The 17,500-nt window shown below is 45.2% G+C and overlaps 2 protein-coding genes across 2 annotated transcripts in view; both read left to right on the top strand.

Annotated features, from left to right (window-relative positions):
* Positions 1 to 2,923, top strand: part of zgc:158376 (uncharacterized protein LOC100101643 homolog) — a 15,806-nt gene extending 12,883 nt beyond the window's left edge. The window contains 1 exon segment of the mRNA XM_041062375.1: positions 1 to 2,923. This exon segment is cut by the window's left edge and continues 1,491 nt beyond it. The gene's annotated coding sequence lies outside the window, so the exon portion shown is untranslated.
* Positions 2,924 to 4,026: 1,103 nt separating this feature from the next.
* kpnb1 (karyopherin (importin) beta 1) overlaps positions 4,027 to 17,500 on the top strand; it is a 17,984-nt gene continuing 4,510 nt past the window's right edge. The window contains exons 1-18 of the mRNA XM_041062567.1: positions 4,027 to 4,322; positions 5,203 to 5,261; positions 9,005 to 9,187; positions 9,289 to 9,489; positions 10,337 to 10,489; positions 11,059 to 11,118; positions 11,357 to 11,446; positions 11,626 to 11,736; positions 11,835 to 11,936; positions 12,036 to 12,260; positions 12,348 to 12,539; positions 12,917 to 13,047; positions 13,749 to 13,896; positions 13,986 to 14,057; positions 14,471 to 14,615; positions 15,255 to 15,337; positions 15,847 to 15,954; positions 16,551 to 16,694. Of these exons, the coding sequence (XP_040918501.1) occupies positions 4,283 to 4,322; positions 5,203 to 5,261; positions 9,005 to 9,187; positions 9,289 to 9,489; positions 10,337 to 10,489; positions 11,059 to 11,118; positions 11,357 to 11,446; positions 11,626 to 11,736; positions 11,835 to 11,936; positions 12,036 to 12,260; positions 12,348 to 12,539; positions 12,917 to 13,047; positions 13,749 to 13,896; positions 13,986 to 14,057; positions 14,471 to 14,615; positions 15,255 to 15,337; positions 15,847 to 15,954; positions 16,551 to 16,694 (2,247 nt within the window). The 5' untranslated portion in view covers positions 4,027 to 4,282. The remainder of the gene's footprint in view (positions 4,323 to 5,202; positions 5,262 to 9,004; positions 9,188 to 9,288; positions 9,490 to 10,336; positions 10,490 to 11,058; positions 11,119 to 11,356; positions 11,447 to 11,625; positions 11,737 to 11,834; positions 11,937 to 12,035; positions 12,261 to 12,347; positions 12,540 to 12,916; positions 13,048 to 13,748; positions 13,897 to 13,985; positions 14,058 to 14,470; positions 14,616 to 15,254; positions 15,338 to 15,846; positions 15,955 to 16,550; positions 16,695 to 17,500) is intronic.

The raw sequence follows: 17,500 nt of genomic DNA, 5'->3' as shown, positions 1-17,500 counted from the left end.
AGTTTATAGATCAAAGCTTCAGTGAGGAAACGGTGGAGGGAGAAATCCCAGCCGTCGCCCAGAGTCCGAGGTCTGAGTACACCGGTTCATTCATGGCAGCAGAGTGTGTGTGTGTGTGTGTATATAAACCCGACCACTAAGCTTCCAGGCCACACGCAGTGACAGTTCAGATCTACTCAGCGTCTGAATCCCCAGAGTTAATGGAAGTTAATAGAAGGTCGGTCCCTCTGTCACCAGGCCGCCGTCCTCAGCTGCATCCCTCCGTCCTCCAGCTTCTTTCATAAGGAGGTTAGCCCCCCATCTCACCTGACAGGTGGAGAAGCTCTGACACCTTCAGCTGCATCCCTCTGTCCTCTGTATGTCAAAGGTGGCTGAATTGATGTTGGCACGTTCTGTCGAGAAGAGCCAATCTTTACATTTATTTAACGTTTCTTGGTAAATAAGAAGTGATTGGGTTTATCATACCCCCCACGACTTTAGAAGTGGTATTGCCCTGTGCTCTCGAGCAGAAATGGTTGTGTCTTCAGCAGCATCTGTCCACATCTGTAGCTGAAAACAGCTCCAGCCTGTAAAACCACGTTTAGCAGAGGTGAATCCAGATCCAGACGCTGTTCCTGTAAACGGCTCTCAGCCTGTCGCCGTCGCTGCAGGTGAACTTTGGTTCAAGGTGTTTTCCTTCAAGTTCCCTCACACCTCAGGGTGTGTGTGTGTGTGTGCGTGCCTCATTCATCCTTTCCCTTTGTTCTTTACATGCTTTCCCTTCGTGGCCCGTCTGCCCGTGTTCATGGTCTCTGATCAGATTCGTACGGAGCAGTGATCCATGGTGTTTTTTCTCAGGAGGATTTTGTTTTTGTTTTTCTTTGAGCCGGGTTTTAATTTATTTTTGTGCCACAGCGTCACCGTCCATCCCAGAGACATTCCTGCCTGATCAAAACCAACTCCATCTCAGTTTGTCTTGTAATATTTCCTACTCCTTTTTGTTTGCATCAGTCTCGTCCACATCTGTCCATGTCTGTCCACGTCTGTCCTGAACATTACTGTTTGCTGCACTGATGAATTTGAATCTGTTTGCTGTGGGAGCACATTTCTGCCAGGAAAATGGAAAATGTTCATCAAAAGTTGAATTGATTTCTGACTGATCTCATTATCTTGACTTACTGTCTCATAATTTTGAATCAGAACTTGACCCTGATTCATCTCGGTTTGGATTTACACAGCACAGATACTCTTGATTTACCATGATCTTGACTGTCTCATAATCATGACTCATCATAGCCTTAATTTAATGCATCAGAATTTAAGCTTGGGGTATTTTTACTTGCTATCTCATGATCTTGGTTGATCAAATCATAATTTATTACATTGATCTCTCATAATCTCAATTTACTATCACTTGATTTTTAATTGGATGATTCAGATTTCATATAGTCCAGATTTAAAAAGCCATAATCCTGAGTTGTCTCATGATCTTGGCTTACATGTAGATTCCTTTCATCTTGATTTAGTGTCGTAGTTTTGAGAAAAAAAATCAAAATGGAGACACTCCGCTGTCTGTTCCTAGCGTGTGATCTGTTTTGATTTCCTTGGCTGAAATGGGCTGCCACAGTTTCTCAGGGGCCTCACTTATGAAAAATCACGTCAGGATCATTGTTGGAGCCAAAATGAACAATGTGACCCCAAAATGCAAGAAATCAATGGAAGTGACTGGTTTTGTCATGAGAATCAGCTGATTTGGTCCCAAACACAAACACTGAGCAGATGTTTCATAGACGACGCCCTGATGTTGGTGAAGAAGGAAAAGCTGAGCAGACATTTCCTCTTCACCTCAGGATGCTCAGCTCAGTGACTGACTCATGTTTATTTTTCTTCACATGTGAACTGGCTGTCTAACATGTGAGGCAGCCATAAATCATGGACTGCAGTCATAAAGAAAAGTACTGAATATGAGTTTGTGCTGTTGGCCGACTCCATGTTAGTCACGCCGCACCATGATGTTGCATCACCTCTGCTGCTCTGCCATCACAGAAACCCTGAGACTGTAAGTTCAGTGAGGGTGACCGCACCCTGACTCTAGCATGAGCGGGAAAATGGAAGATGTCTGAAGCAAATTCGTTTCTCAACCTTAGAACTGCATCGCTAGCATGTTATCAGTCTTAGGTAGCAGCTAACACGAGCCAGCCAGTGAGTGTTAGCCTGCTGCTCTTTGTTCAGGGGCCTGCTGGCTGACGGCCGCTCCATGTCGCACTGCAGTAGAGGTCATTCATTAACTAGCTGGTTGGTGTTGACTGTTGCAGGCCTTGGAGCTGCTGGAGTCCATGAAATAAAAAGTATTAGTTAAATTTGAAATTGCCATGTCACCGTGTTGTGCCATAAACTCACCAGATCAACGTGTCACTGTGTTCAAGTCTGAATGGGTCAGTTTTTATATTTTACTTTTTGTATTGTGTTATGATTTAGTTGTTTTTTACTGTAATGTAGGGGTGGACACCTGCAGCCTCGCATGTCTTAATGATGCTTCAAACTTCACCAAGCAACAAGCGAGGAGATCAGATCTGATTGGACAATAATCCCTGACTCCTAAAAGCTCTTATCCAATCAGATGCCCTGACATATCTCACCTTCTCTATCTTAGTAAAAACTGAATGGATGTTTTAAAGATGCACTGGATCATCATCACCTTCATCCTCACCTTTTGCCAAATGTAGTTTTTGTTGTGAAAAGGAGCATTTTATCCTGTTTTTCTTTGTTTTTTGTTCTTTTTTATTGTTTGTCCATGAATCTTCCGTTGTGTTGATGAAAAAAACGAGGAAGAAGTTGGAACAAAAAGTAAAAAGACACAAAAAGACCAACTCAAGGCAGCTACGTATGAGTGACTACTGTAAAATGACTAACTAATAAAGAAGCAATGGGTTTGTTTTTACAATGTTTGTGTGAGTGTTTGTTCATTTCTCCACTAAAGCAAAAGGATAAACCATCATAAAGAGTCTTAGTGAGGTGCTGCTCACCGTGCTAAGACTCTTTATGGTACTTCGTCCTGTAAATTGCCACTGGTCTGTGTTTATGACCTGTTAGCTTGTTAAAATTATTCTAAGGTTATTTAAAATTTTTGAAGAAATTGGTTTAATTTCTCATTCAACCATTCTTTTCTTCTTGAAAGCACCTTTAACATGCATGAGATTTCCCATTTATAAATGATCAAGGAAAATGCAAGAACCACAATGTTAAACCAGCATTCAAAACCCTGCTGAAGTATCATCAGCAGAATGTGCTGCAGTAAAGGTACTTCCTGTAGGTACAGTGTCGCAGTAAAACCTTTATAAAAGCTATCAACAGGTACCTGGACCTGCCTGAGTTCCCTGAAGACGTTTCACCTTCATCTGAAAGGCCTCTTCAGTTCTGTCTGACAGGTGGGGACAGGAAGTTACCTTGTTCCGGGGTTGTTCAAGTCCAGTTGCCTTTCGATGGCTTTTGGAAATATCATGACCTGGATGACTGAGAATCTTCACAGACACATCACAGTAAAAGTACTTCCTGTACCTGCGGTATCACATCAACAGTACTGTCTGTTGTTGCAGTGTCACAGTAAAAGTACTTCCTGTAGTAACAGTATTGTAGTAACAGCACTTCTTGTAGTTACAATATTTTTGATACTTTAAGTTTATTTTACTTGCACTTGTGTACTTTTACTGTAGAGGAAGTTTGAATTCAGGACTACTTGTAATGGAGTATTTTTAAAGTGTACTGTTGTAAAAGATCTGAGTACTGGGTAAGTGTCACAACCAAGAAGAACCACCTGTTTAATGTTGTACAATATGTAAAATAAATGTAATGAGTGGACGTACTGAGCTGCATAAAATGGAAATATTAAAGGAATAGGCAAGTAACTCCAAGTTGTACTTGAGTAAAACTAGTTACTTTACATTACTGCCTGCTTAGTGTTAAAATGTCCGACAGGCTCTGAATGCAGCACGTCGCAGTCACAGTGCGTGATATCCTTCCGCGAGAGAGAAGCGCGCGGCCCTTTCCCTCCCGATAACACAGGATGCGAACGGGCGGAGGAGAAACTACGAGACATTATTCTGTGCCACGACCGTTAACGTTTCCTGCACTATCCGAGTGAAAAACACCGAATTACCACCGGGGAACCTCCGCCTCTTTCCTCACCGACTGAACCCACCCCGTGGCTGGCACCGACTGAGCCCCGTGGAAGAAATATAATCCCGCTGTGAGCGCTGCGCGGCAACTGACACCGTCCGAGTGAAGAGAGCGCGCCGGGGACGGAATGGAGCTCATCACGATCCTCGAGAAAACTGTCTCTCCAGGTAAGTACCGGCACTGCATACCGCAAACACAACACTCCCCGGTTCTGGGGCTGGATTTTGCCGTGGTCGGTGCTGTGATGGCGAGGCGGCGGGCGGCCTGGGGAAAGTTTGAAGGAGGGAAATGTCTCGCTAGCGGGCTGCTAGCTCGTGACGCTAACCCTGCTAATGTACGGCCTCAATCACCGTGGCTGACTTAGCGCTGTCCAGAGTTTAATCGCTGTTTAACGGTTTGATTAATCTGCTGGTCCGCTGGTGTAATCTTTAGATGCATTGTCACATCGCAAGAACGTAAATTTCCCCCGGTGGAGGCGAACCTGGCACTTGGGTGTAGCCGGTTAGCAGCGCCGACCCTGCCCATGCCTGATGTAGCTGCTTTGCTAGCTCGTTAGCCATTAGCTCGTATCATTCAAACTGTCGTTCGCTTCCCCTCACGCCTGCCCCGGCTCACGTTACTCTGGAGCGGCTGAAAGGAGAGAAAGGTCCCCTGGCTGCTGTCTTAATTAGCTCCTCCAGCGTCACATTGAGTTAATGATGTTTTAACTGCAGGTTTGTCCACTAAACTTTATTTCGGTCACTTCTGGCACCGGCTAATGTTAGCATGCTAATATAGAATCTCCTGCTTCACGGTGGCTAACACGCACGTTGCAGGCTCGGGCTGTCTCTCCAGCCGGAACCGGTGCTATTACCGGCAAAGTTACTATCACTCAGTAGTAGAAAATATCCGTTTTATATGAGTGTGTTGTGTTTAAAGAGCCACTGAACCAGTTTAGCCTCCCAGTTTAATACCCATACCTTCGCGTGTTAGCGTGCGTGCTAGCCATATCTTTCGTGTAATTAGCTAGCATTACACTGAATCACCCCTCTCCCCCTCTCTCCCCAGATCGGAATGAACTGGAGGCGGCACAGAAGTTTCTGGAGCAGGCGGCTATAGAGAATCTGGTGAGTGAGGTGCTTTAACGGCGTGTTTACGGTGGTGTTATCCGTCAGGGTGGAGTGGGGAGCTAACTGACCCGCTGCTACATACAGGCAGCAGCGTGGATGGAGCTGGAAGCCCCCCCCCTCTACGCACACACACACACACCCGCCCGGCTTCTCCTCTGCTGCTGCCCCCCCCCCCCCCCGCATTAACACACACACACGCTCAGCCTGCTGGCGTTAGCGCTTCATGGAGGCAGCTACACCCTTTAGATGTGGTGATGGCTGCAGGTCTGAATTTTTCTGTCCGTTGGCTGCTTGTTTGAGCACCCCCCACCCACTCCACTCTGGATTATCCAGAGGGCACCGTCCAGGTGGAGGCTAAAATCTCACAGGTATACATATAAAAGTGAATTTGTGTGACTGGACGGTGCCAATAGATAGAAAAGAGTGTGTGTGATGAGTGAACTGACCTTTTTTTTCCCAATGAATCTGTGATTTTGCCATATTCATGCACTGTCACTCAGTATCTGGTTTTGTTAAACTCAGGCTTTAACTTTGATTTGAAATGTCTCTTTATTTTGTTTTGTTTGCTTGCAAAGCCAGGACTCAGTACTGAACCTCAGTCTGTTGTAGTATAGACTGAACTGAGTCATCACTGTGTAGCACTGACCCTGCACTGCCTGTGATCATTCTGGGTTATCACTGACCAGTTTTCTGTCTGCGTTGGGACATGTCCATATTCATAGCTTCAGTTATTCTATATCACTTGAAATACTATAGCACAACATGATATTTTTAACTTCTGTTGATATATATGTATATGCACACACACACACACACACACACACACACAGGAATTACTGCTTAAATCAATCTGAGCCTGAGCAGATTTTTTATACGATTTCCAGTTTGGAGAGTTCATGCACTCTGAGGTCAACTGTCAGTGTAAAGAATGGCACCTTTTAATACCGCTGCTTCTTTGCGTGGCTGTGGGCAGTGCTGCAGGTCCATACCAGTTTTATTTTATTTTGTTTTATAGACATTCATATCTGATTTTCAGTCACTTGATATTTTTTGTTGTAGTAGTTCTTGAGGCTCGTGTTAACGTGTTGAGTGTTATTTTCATCCTGGTGTCAGATAAGTGGGACATATGGCTGCATCTACTGTAATAATCCTTCTTTGTAACTGACGCAGTTATAGATGAGCCGAGTGGATCATACAGAGCATCCTGAGATAAACACCACAAGCTTTTATTCCTTTTGTTAAAGTGACAGTTGGAAAGAATATCAGACTTTACATTGTCACCGTGTGGGAAAACTCAAAATCAAGTCAAAGTCAGACTCTGGAACATCAGATTTATTTTATAGTGAGGAAACTAAAAGCTTCTGAGAGATCTCTCCTAAAAAGTCACATCAAGAGAAACAGACATGTAGCAAGTCCAAACAGGAAGGGACAGATGCACTAATAAAGAAATAAATAAATAGTTAATCATTTCCAAAAATGTGAAACTGTGCCTTTAACATGGAGAGCCATGAAATTGTTAGGTGTTTCAGAGTTGTGGGTGTAAAGAGCTCTCCTGACTGAGCTGCAGAGGAGGATGTTGATCAGACACAGAGGGAAGTCAGTAAAGACCGAGTGACTTTACCTCTGCTCTGTCAGTGTGGTGCAGAGTCATGGAGGGCTGAAGTCTCAGGGCTTGATGGGACATGTAGTCGGGTGATGCAGCACTCCTCATAGTGTTTAAAAGATATTAATGCATGGTTGGCACTCTGCGGTGATCAGTGAATCGGAATCAGAAACTTTATTGATGCCTGAAGGGAAATTCTTCTTTACTAACCATACACAGGAAAGAGGAAGTAAACAAGCAAAAACTGCTTTATAATAATAGTAATAATAAATACACAGGAAGTGAATAGAAAAAATGTACAAAGAGTGATGTGTGAGGTGGAATCTCCAGGTCTCTTCAGCATTAGCACCCAGCAGGTCCAGGGTCCCGTCTCGTCTGGTAGTCCAGTCCAGTGCCGTGGACGTAGCCCCACAGCTAACAGTTCAGCGTACGGGCAGCAGAAACGTCCTTCCTGTCCACCTGAACCATCCGAAAGCTGTCAATGGTGCTGATGACATCCGGAGGATCTTCCTGTGGCCGTGTCTCTGTGAAACCCACAGCACTATGTCCACCACGCCCCTCACCGGGATGCTAGCTTGTCCATGTTATTGTCCACCCTGATAACAGACAGGAGATGGGGCTTATTCCTCCTCTTGTCCATCTCCACTGGTCTCTGTCATCTGGACCCAGCTCTTGTCCCTCCTCCTGGTTTGTAATGGGGTGTCCGTTGTTGTGGTCGCAGCTGAAATAAATTACTGGTAAACAATGAAACGTACGACCGAAGAAGAAGAAGAAGCAGCTGGAAGCAGCTGCAGCATCGCTGCGTGCACAGTTGGCAATGTGGACAAAAAAAAGAAAAAAAACCAAGATGTTTCCTGCGTCACTGTAACACGGTGCCAGTTTAACAGGTAATGGAAGAAGGAAACTGAGCACAAGTGATGTTATGACAGGTGCAGCCAGCGATCCAGCACAGTATAATAAGCTGAGACAAGGTGTCAAATATGTTTTTTTCACAGTTATTATGAAGAAATTAAACAGATCTGTAACAGTTAACACGAGTCAGTCGACAGAAAGTTAAGCTCCAACTATTCTGATAATCAGTTTTCAAGAAAAATGCCAAACATTTGCCGTTTCCAGCTCCTCGTGTCAGAGTCTGTCACAAACGACAGTGAGCTGAATGTTTTTGGTTTTGTGCTGTTGGTTGAATTAAAAAAAAAAAAAAAAAAAAAAAAACAGGTCCACTTGATCTCTGGAAAATTTTTTGCCGTTTTTTTTGTGGATGAAGATTTAAATTTAAAAATAACAGATTTGAGTTTTAAAATAGTCACTGTTGTTTTAGCTCTTAACTGGTTATTAAACTGGATGTCTGACCTTGGCTAAGTTGCATCAGCTGTTAAGCTGAATGAGATATCACATGGTTTTATGCAGTGTTGTCCATGCCAGTGGTTCATGCCTGTCATTAACACGGTTTTTATATCCAGGTGTAGTTGTAGTCGTGTTTTTACCTTAAAAATGATTCGTCACTGCCCGAGCTTGAAACCACTGACATGTCATGAATGGAAAACATTATACAAGTTCTCAGCATGTTTATTCCAACCAGGCAGCAGCACACTGGGCTCATTTCATCAACTGATCTCAGTCTGCAGACAGCTGATTGGTCAGACACCTCTGACTGTTCCCGCCTGCAGCACACTCGTCAGGAGTAACAGACTGTTGTAAAACATCTGTATTGGTCTAGAGCTGAAACGATTAGTTAATTGACAGAAAATCAACCAGTATTTAATCCTTCATTGATCAGTTGGAATTTTCCAAGCAGAAAGAAACCTGTTTGGTTCCAGGTTCTCAAATGTAAATGTTTGCTGGTCTTTGATAGTGAACTAAATATCTTTGGGTTTGGGATTGACAGGAAGTTTGTTGTTAACTCTGACTCTAACTGTGACAAACGTTTTCCATTGTTTCATAGAACAAACAATAAATTAAACAAATAACTGGCCGAATAATCGGTGATGAAAGTAATTGTTTCACCCTCGTAATGGTTTGAATATTCCAGTGTGTTTTATGTGTAATGGCCAGTGTGACATTCTTTAAAACATATAGTCCATCTCAGTCAGCTGTGGTGAGTCTTGACCTGTGTCCCCCCCCTCTTGTCCTCCCCCAGCCCACGTTCCTGGTGGAGTTGTCTAAGGTGTTGGCAAACCCAGGGAACACTCAGGTGGCTCGAGTTGCTGCCGGTCTGCAGGTGAAGAACTCCCTGACCTCCAAAGACCCTGACGTTAAGACGCAGTACCAGCAGAGATGGCTCGCCATCGACGCCAACGCTCGCCGCGAGATCAAGAATTACGTGAGGACTCTGGAAAAATGCGCACAGGCTTTATTTAGGTTTATTTATCTAATGTTTTCTCTCATTGTGTCCCACCACTTCTGTCTGATTCTGTTTCTCAGGTTTTACAGACCCTGGGCACGGAGACGTACCGGCCCAGCTCGGCGTCACAGTGCGTCGCCGGTATCGCCTGTGCAGAGATTCCCGTTAACCAGTGGCCCGAGCTGATCCCGCAGCTGGTGGCCAACGTCACTGACCCCTCCAGCACCGAACACATGAAGGAGTCCACGTTGGAGGCCATCGGATACATCTGCCAGGACATCGTGAGAGATCACACTCATAAACACTGACACTGAAAATACATTTTCTCCTTTGTTTAACGAGAAAATATTTCCTGAAAAGAACCTTGTAATTTGGTATTTAGAAGGTTTGTTCCAGGAGAAACTTTCATGGAAAGAAAAGCTCAATTTAAACCGAATTAAATTATTATTCATCTGGTAATAATGAGATCATTTTCAATTAAATGGTAATGCACTAAGTGAGTAATTAGCATGAAATTATGCTGTTGTTTCTTTTTTTAAAAATCTGGAATTTACAGACCTGTAAAATAAAGTATTAGTGAAAATTTAGGCCACTCCTTCCTCCTGCTCCTTCCTCCTGCTCCTTCCTCCTGCCCCTTCTTCCTGCCCCTTCCTCCTGCCCCTTCCTCCTGCCCCTTCCTCCTGCCCCTTCTTCCTGCCCCTTCCTCCTGCCCCTTCTTCCTGCCCCTTCCTCCTGCCCCTTCCTCCTGCTCCTTCCTCCTGCTCCTTCCTCCTGCTCCTTCCTCCTGCTCCTTCCTCCTGCTCCTTCCTCCTGCTCCTTCCTCCTGCCCCTTCTTCCTGCCCCTTCCTCCTGCCCCTTCCTCCTGCCCCTTCCTGCCCCTTCCTGCCCCTTCCTCCTGCCCCTTCCTGCTCCTTCCTGCTCCTTCCTCCTGCCCCTTCCTCCTCTGGACTTTAAGCTCAGAAATCACAGACCTTGTTCTCAGTCATCTTGGAAATCACACTTAAAAATATCGTCTTGTTACAGCTTCTGATTTTGATTCTAATTTTCTTAATCATAAATAATGTGGATGACTTTATATCACATGACAACATAGCTGTTGTTTAAGTTGTTGGGTGTGGTTTCATCCAGGACCCGGAGCAGCTGCAGGAAAACGCCAACCAAATCCTGACAGCCATCATCCAGGGCATGAGGAAGGAGGAGCCCAGTAACAACGTCAAACTGGCTGCTACCAATGCCCTGCTCAACTCTCTGGAGTTCACCAAAGCCAACTTCGACAAGGAGGTACACAGACATACCTGCACCCACCAGCCCTCAGTGTACATACACACGGTCCCATCAGGCGTAGTTCTACCTAGGTGGTGCAGCTTGGACACATCATCAGCGAAGATGTGAGATCACAGGGTGTTTAGAGCCTTTGATCATCAGACACCCTCCCCTGGGTGACCCAGCTGGGGGTAATCAGCCCTCAGCTGGTGTTCAAGTGGCGCTCTACACCACAGATCATCCCTCTTGATGCAGAGCCACCATGAAGCCTTTTCAGCAGCTTCAAAGATGTTAGATATTTCATAGATTTCATTCTATGTGGTGTTCAGAAGGTCTTTTAATTTAACTTCCATTTTAATGTTCATTTAAAAAAAAAGTTAGAAATGAAGAATTTTTAACTTGTCACTTGTTTTTAAGTTTGTCTTGATCCAAATATGTGTCACAAAAGTTGACATTTTAATTGTTTTGTGCAAAATAAGACTATAAATAGAAACATTAGGGGCTGTTTAATGACCCCTCAGTTCTGATGTTTTCAGTTTGAAGCAGGTCTTTATAAACGCTTTATTTTGTTTACATTGTGTTTTCAGACAGAGAGACACTTCATCATGCAGGTGGTCTGTGAAGCCACACAGTGTCCAGATACCAGAGTGAGTAACATCAGAAAGGGGCAGTGTTTTTAGCTTCTAGACCAACGTGCCAGGACGTCCTACAGTTTACAAGACTTTAACAAAACTTTAATGGAACTTTAACAAAACTTTAATGGAACTTTTCACTTGAGTTAAAATGTCTTCCTGTCTAATCTTTAACTCTTTACACATTTACCATCGACAACTTTGTTATTCTGTTTGTGCTTATATCTGCATTTTAACAGTGTTGTGTTTTCAGGTGCGTGTGGCGGCCTTACAGAACCTGGTGAAGATCATGTCTCTGTATTATCAGTACATGGAGACATACATGGGTCCTGCTCTGTTTGCGGTGAGTTGTCAGATGGGGGTGTTTACAGCCACAGCAGGGTTTGTACTTGTGGCGGTGGTTCGGCGTGTGACCGATGTGCATGGAGCAGAGTTTAACTCGTGTTATATTCTGTGTATTTCTTTTCTACCTTTTCCCCCTTCTCGTCCTCTGTTTCATCCCGTCTTTCTCCTCTCTCTCAGATCACCATCGAGGCAATGAAGAGCGACATCGATGAGGTGGCCTTACAGGGCATCGAGTTCTGGTCCAACGTGTGTGATGAGGAGATGGACCTGGCCATTGAGGCCTCAGAGGTCTGTGTGAGCAGCCTTCAGCAGCTTTTTGCTCCCAGTTTGCTCTGACTGCTCTGACTCTGACTGGTTCTTTTTGGTTTGTTTCTGTCCAATGGCAGGCCTCGGAGCAGGGACGTCCCCCAGAGCACACCAGTAAATTCTATGCCAAAGGGGCCCTGCAGTACCTGGTCCCCATCCTCACCCAGACCCTCACCAAACAGGTAACACGTCCGATGAAGTCTTACCTTATGGTCCTCTCGTGGTTTGTTCCTGTAAGAAGGTTTTTCCATCGATCTCACTTCCTGTCTGTTGTTTTACAGGACGAGAACGATGACGACGATGACTGGAACCCCTGTAAGGCGGCGGGTGTGTGTCTGATGCTGCTGGCGACCTGCTGTGAGGACGACGTGGTTCCTCATGTTCTACCCTTCATCAAAGAACACATCAAAAACCCAGACTGGCGCTACCGCGATGCCTCCGTTATGGCCTTCGGATCCATCCTGGAGGGACCTGAGCTCAACCAGCTCAAACCACTCGTCATTCAGGTCAGTCACTAGCTAACTAGTTCAGATCCTTTGTACTGATGGGTGGTTACGTTTTCTTACGCAAGTTTCTGCGTCCCCACCCCCCAGGCGATGCCGACCTTGATTGAGCTGATGAAAGACCCCAGCGTGGTGGTGAGGGACACCACGGCGTGGACGGTGGGGAGGATCTGTGAGCTGCTGCCTGAAGCCGCCATCAACGAGGTCTACCTGGCTCCGCTGCTGCAGTGTTTGATCGAGGGACTGGGGGCCGAGCCCAGGGTGGCCTCCAACGTCTGCTGGGTGAGACATGGGCTGAGCCGTGGGGGTGGACAGCTCATACCGTCAGTTTCACATCAGTGTCCTTGTGTGGACGGACAGATCAAACACAGGACTGAACGTGTGTGAACAGAAACACATGATCAAAGGCTCGTTTACACTTTTTCAGCTGCTTTCGTGCTTTGGAACAACACGTGACTGTATTTATATATTTATCAAACAGGGACAGTGAGCAGGACATTTCCATCTGTAAAATATTTATCTGATCTTCAGTTTTTCTGATGTAGTGAAAACAGAAACATGAATGTAAGAGTCCCACCGATTTAACCATGTTTGGCATCACAGGACATGGCATGTGTTTATTCACAAACACATGAATAACGAGTCTCTCCTCCTGTCAGGCCTTCTCCTCTCTGGCTGAGGCAGCCTATGAAGCCACAGATGCTGCAGAGGACCAGGAGGAGCCCAGTACCTACTGTCTGTCCTCGTCCTTCGAAATCATCGTCCAGAAACTCCTGGAGACCACAGACAGGTGGGCTAATGGGAAACAGGTGTATAGAAAAATTAATACAAAGTGAAGGTGAAGTCATGTGAGGCCATTGTTTTAGTGCTACACACAGAAGGACCACAGTCACAGTATCTCACTTTGTGGTGCGGTGGTTTCCTGTTTCAGGACTTCCTGGTTTCAGAGTAAAGTGAGAAACTTTAAATTGCATCTGACAGTTTCACTGACTTGAAGAGGAAAATGTAAAAATTCTGCAGTCTGCTGCAGAAACACAGACTGAGTGTTAGAGGACAGAAAAGGACTGAGGCCGGGCACAGTCACAGTGACACAGATAAACACAGAGTGGACAGGACACTTTCATGTCCTTATGTTATCAGTGCAGACAGGTGGACGAGTTCCTCTGACCAGGAGCTCTGGTGCTTTAAAGCTGCAGGAATTATCATTGATTAGTCAGCTGATAAAAATGAATCTGCAGCTGTTTTAATCAATGAAAACATCATTAAGTCACTGCTGATTTTCAGTCGTATGGTGAAGTGAACATTTCACAGGTGCTGGAGTGTTGGTTGAACTAAAGAGGCCGAGGCTTTGGAAACTGTGCTGGGTGTTTTTCTTTATATTCTGATGTTTTATAGACCAGATTATTCACTGATTAATCAGTGAATTCACTGATTAATCAGTGATGGGATGTATTTGAGCACTGAGCCGTGGTTCCTGTGTTTCCTGGGCAGGCCTGACGGTCACCAGAACAACCTGCGCTCTGCTGCCTATGAGGCTCTGATGGAGATCGTCAAGAACAGCGCCAAGGACTGTTACCCTGCTGTCCAGAAAACCACACTGGTCATCATGGAGAGGCTGCAGCAGGTCCTGCAGATGGAGGTGAGAATGGACAGGTGAAGGGTCGAGGAACAGACTCTTCTGTGGGAAAAGATAAAGTAGTAGTAACAGGTTCCCGTCTGTGTCCACAGTCTCACATCCAGAGCACCTCAGACAGAATCCAGTTCAACGACCTGCAGTCACTGCTGTGTGCCACTCTGCAGGTGAGACCACACACCTGAGCTGTCAATCACACATGCTCTTAATCATCATATATAAACGTGTAATAACTGGTTGCTTCTGATGAACATGTTCAGTGTGTGTTCTTCATGTTTCTCTTATTCCAGCTGTGATTTATTAAACTGTTCATGATCAGTTTGTGCAGCAGCGTCCACTGACGAGTGTCCACAGGACGGACAAAGACATGAGCAGGCACTGACCTGAGCACAGCTGCATTAGAGTCTGTTAGAACATCTGTATATACTGATCACACAGATCAACAGTTCTGACATCTTTATGTTCTGGTTGTACAGGATACAGAGGTGGCCTTAAAGTGTTGCCCATGCTTTTATTGTGGTATTTCACAGCAGCCACTTCAGAATAAATGTCAGATTGATTATTTCCTGTTTTCTCCCAGAACGTTCTTCGTAAAGTTCAGCATCAGGACGCCCTGCAGATCTCGGATGTGGTGATGGCGTCTCTGCTGAGGATGTTTCAGAGCACCGCCGGCTCCGGAGGAGTCCAGGAGGATGCTCTGATGGCGGTGTCCACGCTGGTGGAAGGTACGCTCGGTTTGTTTTTTCTCAGGGCCTTTCAGCTACATCTGTGCGAAATATCTGCTGCTAATGTTTGACTGCTGACTGACGAGACTGATCTGATTTTATTTTCTGTGGAAATGATTCATCAGAACAGAGTTAAATCTGCACTGATCAGGTTTGTTGTCAGAGATATTCAGGGAATTTGTGCGTCATTCAAAAACAAAACATCTTAAAGTCTGATTTAAATTTCTAAAATTTAAGGCCATAAAATGCATTAGCCTTATTTTGTATTTGAATGTTGAGATGATGAATTTGTACTGGAAAATACATTTTAAACCATATCACCCAGTGTGTTTGTTCTGGAAAGGATAACATATTTATGTTAAGATCTTAAAAAGTGGAGGTCGTGATTATTGATCTCTGAAGTGAGCCGGCGTCACATGGTACAGTCGATCATCAGCTCAGCTGTTTCTATAAACGGTCCAGATGATCTGTTACTGGTTCAGGATTTTATCAGACTGGGTGAAAACCTGATACCTGAAGAAATCCACCACGATGGAGGATCCAGCTCTGACAGTTAGACTCTGAGTGAAACCACCACTTGGTGGCGCTGTCTGGAAGCTGTGGCTCATTGAATGTGGACGGTTGGTTTTTGTGTTTCAGTCCTGGGCAGTGACTTCCAGAAGTACATGGATGCCTTTAAGCCTTTCCTGGCCATCGGACTGAAGAACTACGCTGAGTACCAGGTAGGACAGTCCGCAGTGAACCACCAGGCTCAGTCAGTGTGAGGGTGAGGCTTGATTCCAGCTGGGGCTCGTTGTTTATTCTAATTAAAAGTGATTTGATTACTGTTTAAGCAGCCATATTGGGAAGTTACCTGTGCAGGTGACACAGACACGTACTAACTGATGGTATTTTTAACACATGGTAACAATAGAAGGCGGAGCAGCAACAGACTGAACCGAGCTCGTTTTATTTTTTAAATCAACAAAATGAGCTGGGTGGTTTTTTTGTGTTTGTGTTTGTAAGTAAAGAAATCAGGTTAATTTTAAAAGTTTATTCCTAAACTTTCTCTGTGTCTCACATGTCCTCTTCCAGGACAGACAGGAGACAGATGTCCTGTAGATTCACAGTATGGACGATCAGGATAACAAGAAATAATCCTCCACACATTGTTGATGTCGTTGCTGATGTTGCGGATGTTGTCGTCGATGTTAGGGTTGTTGTTGTTGCTGATGTGCTGATGTCGTTGCAGGTGTGTCTGGCGGCCGTGGGCCTGGTGTGTGACCTGTGCAGAGCTCTGATGTCGAACATCTTGCCTTACTGTGACGAGATCATGCAGCTGCTGCTGGAGAACCTCGGGGTGAGGAACCAGCGACTCTCCTTTTTTTTTTTTTTATTTATTTATTTTTTTTAAAATTTCCTTCACGCTGCCGTTTCCTCCCTCTGTCCTCTCTCCTCTGTCCTCTGTCCTCGGGCAGGTAATCTTTCACTTTGTGTTGCTGGACTTTGAGTTTCCTGACGGATGAATCAGCTGTGATGTTTGGTCTGTGATGATAAACCATGCACCACGCTGACCGTGATGAACCAACCACATTTATCTGAGACCTGAGCGTGTGTGTGTGTGTGTGTGTGTGTGTGTGTACTTGTAGATCTATCTTTGTGAGGACATTTGGGGACATTGCAGATATGTTTTGTCCTCACACCTTCAAAGGGCTGTTTTAGGGTTCAGGTTAGAACCAGGTTTAGGTCAGGCTTAGGTTTACAGACTAACTCTCCTCTCACGCTGTCTTTGTTACTCCTTCACTCTTGCTTTCATCCTCCCCCTCTTTGCATCTTCTTTCTTTTTCCTCCCCCACTTTGTCCTCCACATCCCAGCTGTCCACTGAAGACAATCTTCTCTCTGTCCCGTTGAGCCTCCTTCAGCTGCTGGTTTATCATTAAACTGTTTGTGTCCAGAACGAGAACGTCCACCGGTCGGTGAAGCCTCAGATCCTCTCGGCGTTCGGTGACATCGCTCTGGCCATCGGGGGAGAGTTTAAGAAATACCTGGACATCGTCCTGGACACTCTGCAGCAGGCCTCCCAGGCTCAGGTCGACAAGGTAAACACACACACACAAACTTTACCTTGATCTAGTGCTGGAATATTTAATTTTTCATAAAAAAAATATGAATAAGGACAAAACTTCCAAACTACGGCTCAGAAACAGGACGACAGTGCAGGAAGAAAAATCTGAATCCACAGTGAGATGAAGCTGAAATAATCCCAACACTGAGACGCATCATATTTATTTAACCTGCAGTGATAAACAGGAGTCAGCGTCACCGTGTCACTTTATTGGTTCACAGCGGATCACACGAGCTGACGTGAGCGTGTCAGTCGACCAATTAAAGACTTTCCCACAGCGAGTGAACAGTTTGAGAACTTGATGTAACTTAATAACGTGACCTGTGCTGGTGGATGATCCATCAGCAGGTTGATGGGCCGTCTGTGTGTGATGATTGGTCTGTGATGATAAACCATGCACCACGCTGACCGTGATGAACCAACCACATTTATCTGAGACCTCCACACTCAGCTTCAGTCTGAGCTTCATACGACGCGGCGCTCGTGTCCAGGTTTCACTCGTACACGTCCTTTGTTAGGGGCAGCTGTGGTGCAGTTCAGTCCCCAGCTGCTCCTGTCCACATGTCCAACCCCTGTCCACTCTCAGTGGACAGACCTGCGTGCTGCAGGCTGGCCGGCTGCCATCAGTGTGCGTGCTTCTTGGATAAAAAAAAAAAGTTTTAGTAGAAAAATGTTCAGACTTGTTGAGTTTCAAAGTAATTCAGTGTCAGTGCTGAAGTATGAGAGTATCCAGCTTCAGGTCCCAGACTTTGTCCCAGTTGGACAGGACATCAGAAACCT

The sequence above is a fragment of the Toxotes jaculatrix genome, chromosome 18 (assembly GCF_017976425.1).
Source record: "Toxotes jaculatrix isolate fToxJac2 chromosome 18, fToxJac2.pri, whole genome shotgun sequence".
NCBI lineage: Eukaryota > Metazoa > Chordata > Actinopteri > Toxotidae > Toxotes > Toxotes jaculatrix.
Note: the sequence above shows the minus strand (reverse complement) of the source record. Positions and strands in the feature narration are given on the sequence as shown.